Source organism: Salvelinus fontinalis, chromosome 7, assembly GCF_029448725.1.
Source record: "Salvelinus fontinalis isolate EN_2023a chromosome 7, ASM2944872v1, whole genome shotgun sequence".
Classification (NCBI taxonomy): Eukaryota; Metazoa; Chordata; class Actinopteri; order Salmoniformes; family Salmonidae; genus Salvelinus; species Salvelinus fontinalis.
The window spans coordinates 28,938,528-28,957,730 of NC_074671.1; the positions used below are offsets into that span (position 1 = coordinate 28,938,528).

Consider the following 19,203-nt stretch of genomic DNA (forward strand, 5'->3'; position numbering starts at 1 on the left):
TTCATAAGTGAGCTATGGATGAATATCCAGGATTTATATATAAAGCTCGGGAGGCCAGCCCCACCCAGCGGTGTATATATCCTCAGGCGAAATCTAAATTGTGGAATATCAAGGTTTTATATAAGTCTTTACAGTCACCTTAAGGGCTACTGAATGAAGATGGGTTTGGCTGTTGCATTGCATGCGTTGCTCTAACATTACAATTACTTTGATGGTTGTACCTGACACAGTACGTGCTATAGGGCTATTCCACACCAGCTTACCCCGAAAATATCTTTGGTATCCCAGATCGTTCTGGCAATTCTCACATAGAAACTTCATTGAGAGGAAGGATGTTTGACATGCTTTTTACATTTGCATCACAAACCATTTTTGAGAGTATCGTGTTAAAAGTGGCCACATTAGGCCCTTTTTAGACCTATACATGCCTCCTGTAAAACCCTATGACCGGTGAACCGTAGAGGATACAGACAACATCTTGATGTCATTATACTCCTTGTAATGGGCTCTAACATATGGAGTAGGTCTACATTCTGAAATAAAAAAATTCACATTCATTTATTCAACATTAAAAATATTGATCTCAAAAGTATCCTTTTAGATTATGTTAATTTTAAGACATTATTTTGAACAATATACGGTAACACTGACACCAAGCGTCATAAGTTATAACACGGTCATAACCATGTCATGATATATCATGACAGCTGACAACCTGTCAAAATATGGTCATAACCCTGTCATGATAGACATGTACAAAACATTAGGAACACCTGCTCTTTACATGGCATAGCATGACCAGGTGAATCCAGGTGAAAGCTATGATCCATTATAGAGTAGATGAAGGGGAGGAGACAGGTTAAAAAATGTTTTTATTTTATTTATTTTTTTAGCTTTGAGACATGGATTGTGTGTGTGTGCCACTCAGAGGGTGAATGGGCAAGACAAGAAAATGTAAGTTACTTTGAATAGGGTATGGTAGTAGGTGCCAGGCGCACCAGTTTGAGTGTGTCAAGAACTGCAACGCTGCTGGGTTTTTCATGCTCAACAATCTCCCGTGTGTATCAAGAATGGTCCACCACCCAAAGGACATCTAGCCAACTTGACACAACTGTGGGACGCATTGGACTCAACATGGGCCAATGCGAATGCTTTCGACACCTTGTAGAGTCCATGCCCTGACGAATTGAGTCTGTTCTGAGGGAAAAAGGGGGTTACAGCATAATATTAGGAAGGTGTTCCTAATGTTTTGTACAATCAGTGTAGAACTTATATTCCATAAATATTCATTTGCATTCGCTAAGGTCCAACCTCTGATCTTTCCAATAAATATTTGATATGCTAAAACAGGATAGATGGTAAGAAAATTAAGAAAACATGTCAAATCATACTATGTAAACATTTCCCTCACTAACTTCCCTCGATATGTTTTCATGTTATGCTATGCTGCGATTCCTAATATGTACCATTAGCCATGACTCTATTCATGGAGCTCTGAATTACACCATCTGAATACATATAGATAGATGTTGCATCATGCCTTAACTACATGTACAAAGAAATAGATGAAAAAGAATGTACTGTCTTGAGAAGAGACAATAATTCATGTGTTGGTATCATGGAAAAAATTACACATCACCATCAGACAGATATAGATGGCTGCAAAGCTTCAGGCATATCTCCCTTATTCAGAAGGCCTCCTTTTTAGACAGTGAGTCAAGGACTTGAAAGTACTTGCATAGTGCAGTGAGGAAAACCTACTACTACATACAAAACTTCAGCTACTAGATAGGACTCCAACTCATAGGTATGGGACAGAATAGAGAAGCAAAGGGACAGAGACATTCAAGGTTCTTCTCCAGTGAGACTGACCATAGGAGGCTCCGTCGATTAGCACCCAACCCTTAATCTCCCACAATCCTCTCCTAAACCTAACGACTACAAAAGCTGCTGGATCAGCGAGATGATACGATTCTTCTAGAAGGTTCTGAACTACTGGTGAACTGTGATATTCTCAAGTGCACTTTTAATTCCAACCGCCTACTCCTGTAGTGGGGTAGAATAAATGATGAATGGGCCAAAACATTCTCCACCGTGACAGACCCTGGATTTGGGCCATTTCCACCTTCTTGTCATGCGCTTTAACCTCCATTTTGTGTCTTGTCGTGTGAGGCAAAGGGTTCATTCATCTGACTCGTATCTGGAAATGAAATATTGGAAATGTTAGCGGAAAAGGTTGTTAGACAGGAACTGCAAACATAATCATCATTCAGCAGGAGATGAATTAATCAATCTGTCTGTCTATCATTCATGATCATTTCTTATGATAATCAACTTACTCACTTTGAAAGGCGTTTCCTGATGTCCTTGATCTGCTCGTTCTTCTTGGTGAGAATCTCCTTCATGTTGCGGTAGGCAGACGTCTGCTGGAACTTCCTATCCAGCTCCTATGCACACACAACCACACAACAGGGTTGCATGATAACCTCTTATTGGCAAATATAGCTGATATAATTGGGTCCATAGCTCTTGAGCCAAATGCTTACTTAACACACTTCACCAAAGTTCACCCAACCTTGCATTGTTTGACAGTAATGCATGATTTCTGTGAAAGGCACCAGGTACCAGTATGGGGTAGAGGGACGTACCTTCTCTGCTAGGGCCAGCTGTTCTTGTACCCTGAGCAGGTCGTGTTTGGCAGAGACCAGGTTGTCCTGCAGGTCTCTCTGAGAGGCAGCGTTGACACTCAGGGACTTCTGGTAGTCCTCCTGCAGCGCTGCCATCGTGTCCTCAAGACTAGTGATCTCCTGAGAACGGGTGGCCATCTTGGGGATAGAAACAAAGCACTTCAGTGGGTGGACTTTTAGGCTAAGTCCCAAATGGACCCTTTTCCCTATACAGTGCACTACTTTTGACCAGAGCCCTATGTGAATAGGGCACCATTTGGGATGCACCCTTAGATGGACATGTATTCAACACACAAAGCATAGTGTCAGATTGATACATACCAGTTGATTTCCATGAAAGCAAACAAAATAATAGTAATTGTTCAGAAAAAAGAACGACTAAAGGTTCAACACATCATAAACACAAGGCCAGCATGGGGTCAACTTATTTCAAAGGAAAAAATACTACAATGCTCAAATCAAAACAGTAAGGAAACAGGAAATATTACTGAGTGAAAAGTCAACTGCAACAGTCATCTTATGTTCCTTTGGCCCATTTTGTTATATTTATATTGTTAACCCTTATAGTGCTAAAGTACCTTCTGTTCCCCCTGGACCTTCTGCAGGTCTTTGAGAGCCCTCTCCGCCTTTGTCTTCTCATCCAATGCACCCATGGCCTGAAACACAATCAGTATACTGCAAGCTACTTCATAAAAGTGATTCCAACATTGATCATTCAATTAGCAAGGTCAGGTGTAGGTTAGATGGAAACATGAGCACAAAATAAGAATATCCTAAATCAGAAACACACATCATGGATTTAAATACCTGGGTTTCCAAAGTTCGGAGCCTGCCCTTGAGCTTATCCTTTTCCTCTTGTAGCCTGGATATCTCCTGATGAAAAACCAATGTAATGTAACAGTTACGCATGAGTCTCATACAATGACCTGGTGTTAATTCTGCTAACTCTATATTACCACAGGAGTTGAGTTCTTTACCTTGTTGAGAAGTTCAGATACCCCACCTTCATTCAGGGGTGATAACTTGGGCCTGCTAATTTCCTGGTTAGTCTGGGTAAGAAAGCAAGGCAAGTTTCAAATGACATTTCCACGAGCATAAGTACAGTGAAATGCCTTTCTTGCAAGCTCTTTCCCAACAATGCAGTACTCAATATCAGTAGTACTATGTAAAATGAAGTGAAGTAGAGCACCTCCTCTCACATCAATGAATGGCATCAATTCATGATTCCAGCCGTCGACGACCTTGATAACATGGACTTAAAAACAAAGTGAGACACACAAGTTGTTGTTGTTGGTGAATTGTTGTTCGGGCCTCAAAGTGAAAACCACACCTCGACAAGCCTGAAGGGAGAACCTCATAGAAAGGTTTCGCATGGGGAGGGTGTGAAGTGCTAGATGAGACGATCCTATCAGAGGGCTGGTGACCACGTTGTTCTTCTTCTATGGTCACATCGTGTGGTCTGCCGTTTCCAATTGTGATACGATTCAAGTGCTGCGTATTTCACGTAAGTGCGATAACTCAGCTGAACCAGTATAAATAAACATGTCATACATTCAAGCTTATTGTTCAATGGGTGATTTAAGCTGTCAATGACTTTGACTTAAAACATTAACTTATAAACTAAGTGAAACGTATGAGTTGTTGTTGGTGAATTGTTGTTCAGACTCAAGTGAAAACCCACACCTCGACAAGCCTGAAGTCTGGATTTCATAGAAATGTGTTGCATGGGTATGACGTGCTAGAAATGTGTTGCATGGGGAGAGTGTGAAGTGCGAGAAGAGATGATCCTATCAGAGGGCTGGTGACTAAAAATAGTTTATTTTCTATGGTCACATCGTGTGGTCTGCCGTTTCCAATTGTGATACATTAAATACAAAGCATTTGAATCGTAAGTGCAATAATTCAGCTTAACAAGTATGAATAAACATGTCAAATGTATTATTTTTTTTATATAAAGGGCAAATGGTTGCATAAAAGTCTAGGTGGTTAGGCTTTAGTTAACAGTCCCCTTATTTTGGTTTTTAAATTCAGTCTTCTCAAACTCAGCCACTTGCTCTAACAACTCTCTGTGGAGAATGAAAACAAAAAAAGGGGAGAGATAACATGTAAATTAGACAATTAGCACATTTATAGCTTCCTTTTTTTGTCATTAAGCAGATGGTCTTATCCAGAGTGACTTACAGTAGTGACTACATACATTTTCTATACTGGTCCCCAATGGGAATTGAACCCACAACCCCGGCATTGCAAACGCCATGCTCTACCAACTGAGCCACACAGGACCCCATGTGGGAAAGAAACAAAGCAGAGTAACGACAGACTGTTTGATACCATACAGTGAGTGTCAGTGTACTGACTCGTTGGCCAATAACATCTACATGTTTCTTTATGAAAGAGATGTATAACATATTGCAAAACATTTGACGTCAAGTATAGGGGAGCAGCCAACTGACAGTTCCATATCTTTAAGAACAATAAAACACACGTTGTTGTCCTCCTGAAGACAGTTTAACACTAAATGTTTGTGGTGAAGAAAGCACCTCTACACGCTTACTGCATATGTGGTTTGTAAAAGCTGCAGAACGCACGTAGATGTGTGGCTACTAGGGGCGTATTCCCTGCTTCTGACGCCCTACTAACAGCCACACAGGATTGAGGCCTACGGAACACTTTCAAGGGCTTGTTTATCTTATCACATGAATGTAGGCGTACTACAAAAACACTCTACAAAAGCACAGGGCTTGTTATTTTTTACCTTTTTGGTTTTGTTTGACTGGTGTCAATAATAAAGGTCAAATGGAGTTGAAGCTCCCTCACACTCATGCCCCCCCCCCCCCCCCCCCCCTTTACACCGCTGCTACTCTCTGTTGTTATCATCTACGCATAGTCACTTTAATAACTCTACCTACATGTACATAATACCTCAACTAACCGGTGCCCCCGCACATTGACTCTGTACCGGTACCCCCATGTATATAGTCTCGCTATTGCTATTTTACTGCTGCTCTTTAATTACTTGTTACATTTCTTTCTTATTCTTATCCGTATTTTTTTAAACTGCATTGTTGGTTAGGGGCTGTTAAGTAAGCATTTCACTGTAAGGTCTACAGCTGTTGTATTCGGCGCATGTGACTAATACAATTTGATATTCACAGCCACATTATAGGAAAAGCAAAGTCTTGTCTGTAAAGTACAAAAATTCTCTCTATCAATTTTCCATGTAACCACAGCATTCTACCGTGCTGATGGACTGCCAACTTTTTATATCAAAAAGTTGGGACTGTAAAAGGAATGGCTTTCCCCTCCATCTCTAAAAGACACATTAACACAGTCCATGGGCCTGGAATTGTACTCCACATCACAGAGCCACGCTATAAATGTCAGTGTCATGTTCCTGTGCCCCAGTAACAAGTTCAGATCTATCCAGAGACTGGGGGAGTGAGTGTGAGGAAAAAGTCCTTAGCCTCATCCTCCCATTTGATCTTACTGGTGGGGAAAAGGGGGAGTGGAGTGCGGGAAACCGTTACCTGATAATCCATTACGTAATTGCTCCAAAAGCCCTAAAATCAGAGTTTAGATTTTGGAAGGGAACAATTGAGATGAATTGCGCGACCAGCTAGTTGCCAACGTTTCACTGCTGACCCGGCTGACTTTGGCCACGCTGCATTGTTCCCTGTTGTATCTTTAGCACCTCTGGTCTGAGGCACCATGATGAATGGTCCTGTGGTATATTCAGCGTGATGAAAGGGAATGCGCTAATACGTTTTTTGGCACCGTGTCAGTATGCCCTCAAGGGGCAAAGTAAAAATGTGACAACCCCTCCCCATGAGATATAGCTGTTTTTAACGGTAGAGAACATTCCCACATCTTTCTGTGTCCAGGCTTGTTATTAAGCACTCCTGTAAGACATTCTTGGCAGCCATGCTTAGAAACCCTGGATGCAACAGAGACCTTTCATTGGCAGTTTTTTCTACACATGTTGCTTTGTCTCCACTTAGCCTAGTCCATTTACATTTTCTTAATGGCATTCATTTGGACAAAATTAGCTGCCAAAATAAAGAAATGTACATGTTAACGTTCAAAACATTCACTACACTGCATGTGGAGAAAAGCAAACTTCCTGACAATATACGCCAGGCAAGGCAGGCGACAACAACCCAAACAAACCATACCTAGGTATCGTATCATGTGAACTACTCCACCCACACAGGTCACACAAGCTGTGGTTGCATCTGGCTACATATCAGTGACAGTAGGAAACCACAGAAATGGAAAAGCAGGGTACCATTCGAATAAGAATGAGTGGTTCAGCAATGACCTCAGTGCCTTTCGTACATGAAAAACACTGAAGGAAGCGGCTTCTGCTTTGAGTATGGGGGTGCTCACTGCTCGAACTCTTGTGTACATAATAGGTGACTCTACTGACAGGCTACACACAGAGGCATGTTGGGGTTAAAAGGTTGCTTCCCACCTGAGTTTCACCCTCTTGTTAACCCTTGAACTCCCATAAACCTTCACACACTGCCTAATTATCAGTACTACCTACCTACTGCTATCATGTACTTCCATCTGTTTGAAATGTCAAAGTAGGCCTCAGCCTGCCCTCGCAGCCACCCCTCATCCCCACAGTCCACCTCCAAGCCATCCCACCCGTCCTCACAGCCCCCTTCCCAGCCACCCCTCATCCCCACAGTCCACCTCCAAGCCATCCCACCTATCCTCACAGCCCCCTTCCCAGCCACCCCTCATCCCCACAGTCCACCTCCAAGCCATCCCACCTATCCTCACAGCCCCCTTCCCAGCCACCCCTCATCCCCACAGTCCACCTCCAAGCCATCCCACCTATCCTCACAGCCCCCTTCCCAGCCACCCCTCATCCCCACAGTCCACCTCCAAGCCATCCCACCCATCCTCACAGACCCCTTCCCAGCCACCCCTCATCCCCACAGTCCACCTCCAAGCCATCCCACCTATCCTCACAGCCCCCTTCCCAGCCACCCCTCATCCCCACAGTCCACCTCCAAGCCATCCCACCCATCCTCACAGCCCCCTTCCCAGCCACTCCACAGCCCACCTGTTCTCCAGCTCCGAGGTGTCAGTCTGCAGACGGAGGTAGAACTTCTCGGCCTGAGAGAAGAGCTGCCGGAGCAGCAGCACGTTGGTGTGGGCCGTGTTGATGAGCTCCGTCTCCACCTCTCCTCGCACCACTAGCTGCAGCCCGTCCAGCATGTCCCGCACCTCGTCCACCGTGAAGGTCTCGTCCACTAGCCTAGAATGTAATAACTTGTTTTCCCAGTAACATATACACAAATACCATAAAAAGCAGTCCTAAGAGGACGGGACTTGCATTCCGCCGAACAACATTGTTGGCTAGCTGTGATAAACAATACCCTAAATTTTGTGACACAACACCTGCTGTCTTTGAGGTCCTCAAAGCAGGAGTCAATGGTCTTGAGTCTGATGGCCCTCTTGGAGCGTGCAAAGCGCATGTAGTTGATCGCCTCATTCTGATGGTGTTCATTGAAACCAAACTCAGCCTTCAAGGAGAGACAAGGAGGAACAGGGATGGATGTCAGTGAATATGCAGGTAAGTAATGTTAGCTAGAAGACTGGCAGTGGCAGTGGCCCTCTTGATTGATCAACTACAGACTAGTTCCGTAGCTAACGTTAACTGCCTAGTTATTGTCTCAAGCACGACATCGAATAAGGCAATGGAGGGGTCCTGCTATTCAATAAATGTACAGTACTGCAAGGTTATCTGGCTGCAGTCACTAAGCTATGATATGGATGGCTAGCTAACCAGTAAAGAGCGCTGTGTTGTCATGGAAACATCATACCATATAACTTCTAGCTAGGCAGCTAGCAAGCCTAGTTGTTGGCTAGCTAGTTAACGATTTGAATTCGTATTCAGCACTTCGCTAGCTACTAAACTAGCTAACATTAGCTAACTATCCGTGCAGTAGACCGCATCGATTGCAGTGGTTAGTGTAGTACTAGACGCAAGGCAAATCTACATCCCTTGCTAAATCCACATCAGCAAACTGTCCATATCATAGCTTAGCCAAAGATACTGGGCTCGTTTGAGTGGTAAGGCGAAATCAACCGACTGTAGACGAGAGTCGATGAGTGAAGTCGGGGTTGGTGTAACGTTATATACAACAGCCGAAAGTCGGACACTTGTGTGGTTTTCCAATAACAAGGCTCAGTGCAACATACTAGTGTTGCCATTGTTTATAAAAGTCGTTTTAAAAGTTGTTTAACCCCTATTACTAGCCTGTTCAACCTCTCTTTCGTATCGTCTGAGATTCCCAAAGATTGGAAAGGTGCCGCGGTCATCCCCCTCTTCAAAGGGGGTGACACTCTAGACCCAAACTGCTACAGACCTATATCTATCCTACCCTGTCTTTCTAAGGTCTTCGAAAGCCAAGTTAACAAACAGATTACCGACCATTTAGAATCCCACCGTACCTTCTCCGCTATGCAATCTGGTTTCCGAGCTGGTCATGGGTGCACCTCAGCCACGCTCAAGGTCCTAAACGACATCATAACCGCCATCGATAAGAGACATTACTGCGCAGCCGTATTCATCGACCCGGCCAAGGCTTTCGACTATGTCAATCACCACATTCTTATTGGCAGACTCGACAGCCTTGGTTTCCCAAATGATTGCCTCGCCTGGCTTACCAACTACTTCTCTGATAGAGTTCAGTGTTTCAAATCGGAGGGCCTGTTGTCCGGACCTCTGGCAGTCTCTACGGGGGTGCCACAGGGTTCAATCCTCGGGCCGACTCTCTTCTCTGTATACATCAATGATGTTGCTCTTGCTGCTGGTGATTCTCTGATCCACCTCTACGCAGACAACACCATTCTGTATACTTCTGGCCCCTCTTTGGACACTGTGTTAACTATACGAAATTGTTTGACTACAGAGGTAGCAAAACTGTACTTCAAATCTATGATACTCCCCCACCTAACATACTGCTTGACTAGTTGGGCCCAAGCTTGCTGTACAACATTAAAACCTATTCAGTCTGTCTACAAACAGGCTCTCAACGTGCTTGATAGGAAGCCCAATAGCCATCATCACTGTTACATCCTCAGAAAGCATGAGCATGTCTTGTATTCAAGATCCTAAATGGCTTAGCTCCCCCTCCACTCAGTATTTTTGTTAAACAGAAAACCAAAACATATGGCAGCAGATCCACAAGGTCTGCCATGAGAGGTGACAGTATAGTTCCTTTCAGGAAAAGCACCTTTAGTAAAGCCGCTTTCTCTGTGAGAGCTTCCCATGTCTGGAATACACTGCCATCAGACACACATAACTGCACCACATTTCACACTTTCACAAAATGCATGAAAACATGGCTAAAGGTCAATCAGATTTGTGAACATAATCCGTAGCTGTGTATTGCCGCTTTCCATGTTGTCTGTTGTCTGTAGCTTGTGAAGTGTGGAGGCCTCCTAATTGTCCCTAAAGTTTCTAAGCAAACAGCTGGAGGCAGGGCTTTCTCCTATAGAGCTCCATTTTTATGGAATGGTCTGCCTACCCATGTGAGAGACGCAGACTCGGTCTCAACCTTTAAGTCTTTACTGAAGACTCATCTCTTCAGTAGGTCATATGATTGAGTGTAGTCTGGCCCAGGAGTGTGAAGGTGAACAGAAAGGCTCTGGAGCAACGAACCGCCCTTGCTGTCTCTGCCTGGCCGGTTCCCCTCTCTCCACTGGGATTCTCTGCCTCTAACCCTATTACAGGGGCTCAGTCACTGGCTTACTGGTGCTCTTCCATGCCGTCCCTAGGAGGGGTGCGTCACTTGAGTGGGTTGAGTCGCTGACGTGATCTTCCTGTTTGGGTTGGCACCCCCCCTTGGGTTGTGCCGTGGCGGAGATCTTTGTGGGCTATACTCTGCCTCGTCTCAGGATGGTAAGTTGGTGGTTGAAGGTATCCCTCTAGTGGTGTGGGGGCTGTGATTTGGCAAAGTGGGTGGGGTTATATCCTGCCTGTTTGGCCCTGTCCGGGGGTATCATCGGATGGGGCCACAGTGTCTCCTGACCCCACCTGTCTCAGCCTCCAGTATTTATGCTGCAGTAGTTTATGTGTCGGGGGGCTAGGGTCAGTCTGTTATATCTGGAGTACTTCTCCTGTCTTATTCGGTGTCCTGTGTGAATTTAAGTATGCTCTCTCTAATTCTCTCTCTCTCTCTCTCTCTCTCTCTCTCTCTCTCTCTCGGAGGAGGAGGACCTGAGCACTAGGACCATGCCTCAGGACTACCTGGCATGATGACTCCTTGCTGTCCCCAATCCACCTGGCCGTGCTGCTGCTCCAGTTTCAACTGTTCTGCCTGCGGCTATGGAACACTGACCCGTTCGCCGGACCTGCTACCTGTCCCAGACCTGCTGTTTTCAACTCTCTAGAGACAGCAGGAGCGGTAGAGATACTCTCAATGATCGGCTATGAAAAGCCAACTGACATTTATTCCTGAGGTTCTGACTTGTTGCACCCTCGACAACTACTGTGATTATTATTATTTGACCATGCTGGTCATTTATGAACATTTGAACATCTTGGCCATGTTCTGTTATAAATCTCCACCCGGCACAGCCAGAAGAGGACTGGCCACCCCTCAGCCTGGTTCCTTTCTAGGTTTCTTCCTAGGTTTTGGCCTTTCTAGGGAGTTTTTCCTAGCCATCGTGCTTCTACACCTGCATTGCTTGCTGTTTGGGGTTTTAGGCTGGGTTTCTGTACAGCACTTTGAGATATCAGCTGATGTAAGAAGGGCTATATAAATACATTTGATTTGATTTGTGGAAGCACTTTGTTGCTTTTATGAATTTTTCTTGCTGCTTTTTGTTCTATGTTGCTCTGTCTGTATGCTACGTCTTACTTGTCCTATGTTGCTATGTCTTGCTTGTCCTATGTTGCTCTGCGTGTGCTCACTGCTTAATGATTGTCTATATTGTAATTGTTTTTAATAACCTGCCCAGGGACTGCGGTTGAAAATTAGCTGGCTGGCTAAAACCGGCACTTTTACTGAAACATTGATTAATGTGCACTGTCCCTGTAAAAATAAAATAAACTCAAACTCAACTCAAACCTCCAGACGAGCTTCAATGCCATACGAGACGCAGACTCGGTCTCAACCTTTAAGTCTTTACTGAAGACTCATCTCTTCAGTAGGTCATATGATTGAGTGTAGTCTGGCCCAGGAGTGTGAAGGTGAACGGAAAGGCTCTGGAGCAACGAACCGCCCTTGCTGTCTCTGCCTGGCCGGTTCCCCTCCACTGGGATTCTCTACCTCTAACCCTATTACAGGGGCTGAGTCACTGGCTTACTGGTGCTCTTTCATGCCGTCCCTAGGAGGGGTGCGTCACTTGAGTGGGTTGAGTTACTGACGTGATCTTCCTGTCTGGGTTGGCGCCCCCCCTTGGTTTGTGCTGTGGTGGAGATCTTTGTGGGCTATACTCAGCCTTGTCTCAGGATTGTAAGTTGGTGGCTGAAGATATCCCTCTAGTGGTGCGGGGGCTGTGGACCTGAGCCCTAGGACCATACGTCAGGACTACTGGGCATGATGACTCCTTGCTGTCCCCAGTCCACCTGGCCTTGCTGCTGTTCAAGTTTCAACTGTTCTGCCTGCAGTTATGGAACCCCTACCTGTCCCAGACCTGCTGTTTTCAACTCTTAATGATCGGCTATGAAAAGCCAACTGACATTTATTCCTGATTATTATTTGACCATGCTTGTCTTTTATGAACATTTTGAACATCTTGGCCATGGTCTGTTATAATCTCCACCCGGCACAGCCAGAAGAGGACTGGCCACCCCTCATAGCCTGGTTCCTCTCGAGGTTTCTTCCTAGGTCTTGGCCTTTCTAGGGAGTTTTTCCTAGCCACCGTGCTTCTACACCTGCATTGCTTGCTGTTTGGGGTTTTAGGCTGGGTTTCTGTACAGCACTTCGAGATATTAGCTGATGTACGAAGGGTTATATAAAATAAACTTGATTGATTGATACAACTCTCCTTTTGTGGCCTCCAACTGATAAACGCAGGTAAAACTAAATGCATGCTAATTCACCGATCATTGTCCGCACCTGCTCGCCCGTCCAGCATCACTACTCTGGACGGTTCTGACTTTGAATACGTGGACAACTACAAATACCTAGGTGTCTGGTTAGACTGTAAACTCTCCTTCCAGACTCACATTAAGCATCTCCAATACAAAATTAAATCTAGAATCGGCTTCCTATATCGCAACAAAGCATCCTTCACTCATGCTGCCAAACATACCCTCGTAAAACTGACCATCCTACTGATCCTCAACTTCGGTGATGTCATCTATAAAATAGCATCCAACACTCTACTCAACAAATTGGATGCAGTCTATCACAGTGCCATCCGTTTTGTTACCAAAGCCCTATACACTACCCACCATTGCGACCTGTACGCTCTCGTTGGTTGGCCCTCGCTTCATACTCGTCGCCAAACAAACTGGCTACAGGTTATCTACAAGTCTCTGCTAGGTAAAGCCCTGCCTTCTCAGCTCACTGGTCACCATAGCAGCACCCACTCATAGCATGCGCTCCAGCAGGTGTATCTCACTGGCCTCCCCCAAAGCCAATTCCTGCTTTGGCCGCCTTTCCTTCCAGTTCTCTGCTGCCAATGACTGGAACGAACTGCAAAAATCTCTGAAGCTGGAGACTCATATCTCCCTCACTAGCTTTAAGCATCAGCTGTCAGAGCAGCTCACAGATCACTGCACCTGTACATAGCCCATCTGTAAATAGCACATCCATCTACCTACCTACCTCATCCCCATACTGTATTTATTTATTTGTCTTTCTCCTTTACACCCCAGTATCTCTACTTGCACATTCATCTTCTGCACATCTACCATTCCAGTGTTTAATTGCTATATTGTAATTACTTCGCCACCATGGCCTATTTTATTGCCTTAACTCCCTTATCTTACCTCATTTGCACTCACTGTAAATATATATATTTTTTATTTTGTTCTACTGTATTATTGACTTTATGTTTTGTTTATTCCATGTGTAACTCTGTGTTGTTGTATGTGTCGAATTGCTATGCTTTATCTTGGCCAGGTCGCAGTTTCAAATGAGAACTTGTTCTCAACTAGCCTAACGTTACCTGGTTAAATAAAGGTGAAATAAAACAAATAAACACACGTTGAAAGGCGGTGACCATTGACAAAAGTGATCCGCTCGAACGCACCCACTAGTAACTGCTCCTTGTTCTATGTGACTAACGTTAAACTTTACTAGTAACGTTAGTTTACAGTGGCTACTATAACTAGCTAGCAAGCTTCCTGCTAACATTTGGCTAATGTTACTTACCATTGTTGCCAGCAAACACCCGACTCCTTAACTGCTAAATTGTAGGTTAACTGGCTAGGCCACAATGCACTAACTAACAGGTACAGTACGATTTATATGTATTCATTTATAGTGATATCTGAGAAGATAATCTAATAACGTTATCAGCGAGCTCCGCTATTCAGTGGAGATTATTGGATACCGAATAGAGTAATTGCTTTGGTAACCATGGGGACCTTCTTCTTCTTCTTCTTCTATGGTGTTTATCAGCGGTTGGTATCCAACGTTATGGTGCATTACCGCCACCTACTGTACTGGAGTGTGAACCAGAGACGGAGAATATAAATCCTACCTGCCAGCCCTGTTTCTCTTAAAAAAGATAACAACCTATTTGAGACTGTATCTAATGATGTTCTACTCAGTATAATATTTAAACGAATTTCCCTTTCTCCCTCATACTGGATCTCAGCCTCTCTTTTTCCCCTCTCACACTGCCCTCACTGCATCAGTCCATGCTCCACTGTCTCTGTTTCCTGGCAATAATCACACTTTCCTGTTGGATGCTTTCCTATCACATTTAAAGTCATATTATTCAACCGGCTGTGTCCCACCCTTAATCTTGTAAAAATAGCCTCTCTTCCTGCCGTCCTCCCCTCCCCAACTTTCCTCAATCCTTGAAATAAATACCTGCCCTTAGTATCTCTATTCCACTGCTTCTGCCATCGCTGCACCATCACTGTCCATATCAGGCATTTTGCCTCAGCCTTGCGCATTGAAACTACAACATCAACATCCCCACTACTAAGTACTTGTTTAGCCAGTACATCAAATGCCTCGTTCCACTCCACCCCCACATGGGCTAGGACACAAGAAAATCTTGTCTTTATACCCATCTGTCTAACCCTGCCATGGGTTTGTAGTATGTCATAAAGCAGGTCTTGTCTGCTACGTGAGCTAAAGGACTGCAAACACTTGACCAAAATAATGTGGACACCTGCTCGTCAAACATCTCATTCCAAAATCATGGGCATGAATATGGAGTCGGTCCTCCCTTTGCTACTATAACAGCCTCCACTTTCATGGGAAGGCTTTCCACTAGATGCTGGAACATTTCTGTAGGGAGCATTAGTGAGGTTGGGCACTGATGTTGGGCGATTAGGCCTGGCTTGCAGTCGGTGTTCCAATTCCAAATATGTTCGATGGGGTTGAGGTCAAGGCTCTGTGGCCAGTCAAGTTCTTCCACACGGATCTCGACAAACCACTTCTGTATGGACCTCCCTTTGTGCACAGGGGCATTTTCATGCTGAAACAGGGAATGGCCTTCCCCAAACTGTTGCCACACCATAATCTAGAATGCCATTGTATGCTGTAGCATTAAGATTTCCCTTCACTGGAACTAAGGGGCCTAGCCCGAACCATGAAAAACAGCCCCAGACCATTATTCCTCCTCCACCAAACTTTACAGTTGGTACTATGCATTGGGGCAGGGAGCGTTTTCCTGGCATCCACCAAACCCAGATTCGTCCATCGGACTCCCAGATGGTGAACCTTGATTTATCACTCCAGACAGTTCTTGTGCTGACGTTGCTTCCAGAGACAGTTTGGAACTCGGTAATGAGTATTGCAACTGAGGGCAGACGATTTGTACGCACTACAAGCTTCAGCACCCTGCAACCCTGTTCTGTGAAATTGTGTGGCCTACCACTTTGCGGCTGAGCCGATGTTGCTCCTAGATGTTTCCACTTCACAATAACAGCACTTACAGTTGACCGGGGCAGGGCAGAAATTTGACAAACTGACTTGTTGGAAAGGTGGTGCCACGTTGAAAGTAACTGAGCTCTTCAGTAAGACCATTCTACTGCAAATGTTTGTCTATGGAGATTGCATGACTATGTGCCAGCAACAGGTGTGACTGAAATAGCCGAATCCACTAATTTGAAGGGGTGTTCACATACTTTTGCATATATATATATATATATATATATATATATATATATATATATATATATATATATATATATATATATATATATATAGTGTAACTACTCTGTCTGGCTTGACTTCTTCCACCCACTGCAAGGCCAACCGTATAGCTCTCAGCTCCGCCATAAATACAACCAGATGATCTGTAACACGTTTCCTGACTGCCACCCCACATTCCTGCACTACAAATGCTGACCCAGTACGTCCTGTCCTTGGATCTTTTGAACCATCTGTGTAAATGGCCACAAAATCCTGATGCACAGTGTCCAGATGTCTCTTAAACCGATCAGATGGATCAACACCCTCCCTATGCTCATGTCTTTAAAATCCCTTTCGCAGGATGAGACACCCCATGTCCCTGTAGGATGACCCAATCAATTCATCTCCAGCTGTCGTCTCCAAATCTAAAATGGCACATACCCATCTCCACCTGTAGTTCAGACACTGGGGTGGTCCGAAACGCCCCACTACATATTGATGAGGTTTGGGCTGCTGAACCATATGCTATACTGCCATAGTCTGTTACAGATCAGATCAAACGCCCTGACCTTAGAGATCCTTTTTATGTCTCTATTTTGGTTTGGTCAGGGCGTGAGTTGGGGTGGGCATTCTATGTTTTGTGTTCTATGTTTTCTATTTCTGTGTGTTTGGCCGGGTGTGGTTCTCAATCAGAGGCAGCTGTCTATCGTTGTCTCTGATTGAGAACCATACTTAGGTATCCTTTTCCCACCTGTGTTTTGTGGGTAGTTGTTTTCTGTTTTGTGTCTGCACCAGACAGAACTGTTTTGGTTTCGTTTGTTGTTTTTGTTATTCACTGTTAAGTTTTATGAATAAATCATGAACACTTACCACGCTGCGCTTTGGTTCACTTCTTCATGCAATGATGGCTGTTACACCTGGTCCTAATATACTGTATATATTTCAAAAATACATATATGGGGGATTGGAAATCATGCAGACAATTACATTGACAGAAGCCACAATCTATTTGCAATATTAAAGCTGATCCAACCCCTAAAAAAAATAACTAAAAATTACATGGTCCTCAGTGAGGTACGCCCAGCCCCCCACTCTTTCCCTGTCAGACAGCGCATCACATTTAGCACCTTCTTACCCTTTCCCACCACTCTCTCAATGTGTTCTGCCCAGGTCAGCCTCGTGTCAAAGTACCCCCCAAGGAACCTGAAGGCCCCCACCTTATCCAAGTTTCTACCATATGACCTCAAGTGTACCTCATCTCCCACCTTCCTCCTAGTTAAGAACACTGTCTGAGTTTTCTCTACAGAAAACCTGAATCCCCACATTAATGCCCACCGCTCTACCTCATCAATTGCTTCCTTTATCTTCCTGACTATGTAAGGCACATTTCTTTCCCTATTCCATAAGGCCCCATCATCTGCAAATAACGACCTCCCAAAATCCGGCCATACCTGAGAGTAAACATCATTGATCATGATGGAGAACAACAGAGGACTAATCACGCTCCCCTGCGGTGTACCGTTATCCACCAGGTAGCTAGCTGCCTGATAGAGACTTCCCCACCCTCACCTGGACAGACCTTCCAAACAGGAAGTCCTTTATCCAGTTGTACGTTCTTCCTCCTACCCCCATAATATCAAACTTGATTAGCAACCCCTCCTTCCAAATCATATCATATGGCTTCTCCACATCAAAAAAAGACAGCTACAACAGTCTCCTTGCTCACCTAAGCCTCCCTGACCTCTGCTTCTAAGCAAAGCACTGGGTCAATAGTTCCCCTCCCCTTTCTGAACCCACTCTGATGTGGCGATACTAGCCCCCTGCGCTCCAGGAAGTAAGTTAGCCTCTCCGTAATCATATGTTCAATGATCTTACATACATGTCATGTTAAAGCTATTGGCTGATAGCTTGTTGGCCTCGTACGGTCCTTCCCTGGCTTCCAGATTGGTACCACTACTGCCAGCTGCCTGGTAGTTTCCCCTCCTCCCACGCTCTGCTGTACAACACCAATACCTTATTCAGTGCCTCATCACTAAAATGGGCCATTCTACAGAGTTTACACCCACAGGGTCATCATCGCTATTATTGTGGCCCTTAAAGACTGGGAAATCACCTTACATTCAGATATTTGCATATTAGATAGCTAGGTTTTATTTACACAAATACATGTGCCACAACGGAGCACTTTGGCAGTTTACAGTAAAACTGAATTGCAGTGCAGCTTACATAATATATATACAGTACCAGTCAAAAGTTTGGACATTACTCATTCAAGGGTTTTTCTTCATTTTTACTATTTTCTCCGTTATAGAATAATAGTGAAGACATCACAACTATGAAATAACACATATGGAATCATGTAGTAACCTTTTTTTATTTTTTATAAATCAAAATATATTTGGGATTCTTCAAAGTAGCCACCCTTTGCCTTGACAGCTTTGCTCACTCTTGGCATTCTCTCAACCAGCTTCATGAGGCAAGAACAGCTCAAATAAGCAAAGAGAAACAACAGTCCATTACTTTAAGACATGAAGGTCAGTCAATGCGGAAAATGTCAAGAACTTTGAATGTTTATTCAAGTGCAGTCGTAAAAACCATAAATCGCTATGATGAAACAGACTCTCATGAGGACCGCCATAGGAAAGGAAGACCCAGACTTACCTCTGCTGCAGAGGATAAGTTCATTAGTTACAAGTCTCAGAAATTGCAGCCCAAATAAATGCTTCACAGAGTTCAAGTAACAGACATACAGTATCTCAACATCAACTGTTTAGAAGAGACTGCGTGAATCAGGCCTTCATGGTCGAATTGCTACAAAGAAACCATTACTAAAGGACACTAATAAGAAGAAGAGACTTGCTTGTGCCAAGAAACACGAGCAATGGACATTATACTGGTGAAAATCTGTCCTTTGGTCTGATGAGTCCAAATGTGCAATTGTTCAAGGCACACTTAACCAGCATGGCTACCACAGCATTCTGCAGCGATACGCCATACCATCTGGTTTGCGCTTAGTGGGACTATAATTTGTTTTTCACAGGACAATGACCCAACACACCTCCAGGCTGTGTAAGGGCTATTTGACCAAGAAGGAGCGTGATGGAGTTCTGCATCAGATGACCTGGCCTCCACAATCACCAGACCTCAACCCAATTGAGATGGTTTGGGATGAGTCGGACCGCAGAGTGAAGGAAAAGCAGCCAACAAGTGCTCAGCATATGTGGGAA

General features: G+C 44.4%; 1 protein-coding gene across 1 annotated transcript; it reads right to left on the reverse strand.

Moving 5' to 3' along the window:
• Positions 1–531: 531 nt before the first annotated feature.
• LOC129859344 (leucine zipper transcription factor-like protein 1) lies at positions 532–14,258 on the reverse strand. Its single transcript, XM_055928991.1, has 10 exons — positions 14,036–14,258; positions 8,100–8,224; positions 7,762–7,956; positions 4,690–4,753; positions 3,665–3,736; positions 3,495–3,560; positions 3,266–3,343; positions 2,649–2,825; positions 2,344–2,447; positions 532–2,200 (listed from the first exon to the last, which is right to left on the reverse strand). Exons 1-10 carry the CDS (start codon positions 14,036–14,038, stop codon positions 2,182–2,184), a joined length of 903 nt encoding a protein of 300 aa, XP_055784966.1. The 5' UTR covers positions 14,039–14,258; the 3' UTR covers positions 532–2,181.
• Positions 14,259–19,203: the final 4,945 nt, after the last annotated feature.

Bases quoted from the DNA above. Each gene is read 5' to 3' on its own strand.
- LOC129859344 (XM_055928991.1), bottom strand. The intron at 7,957-8,099 runs GTGTTGTGTCAC...ATTACATTCTAG, and splicing joins GAGGACCTCAAAGACAGCAG to GCTAGTGGACGAGACCTTCA. The intron at 2,448-2,648 runs GTACGTCCCTCT...GTGTGTGCATAG, and splicing joins AGCTGGCCCTAGCAGAGAAG to GAGCTGGATAGGAAGTTCCA.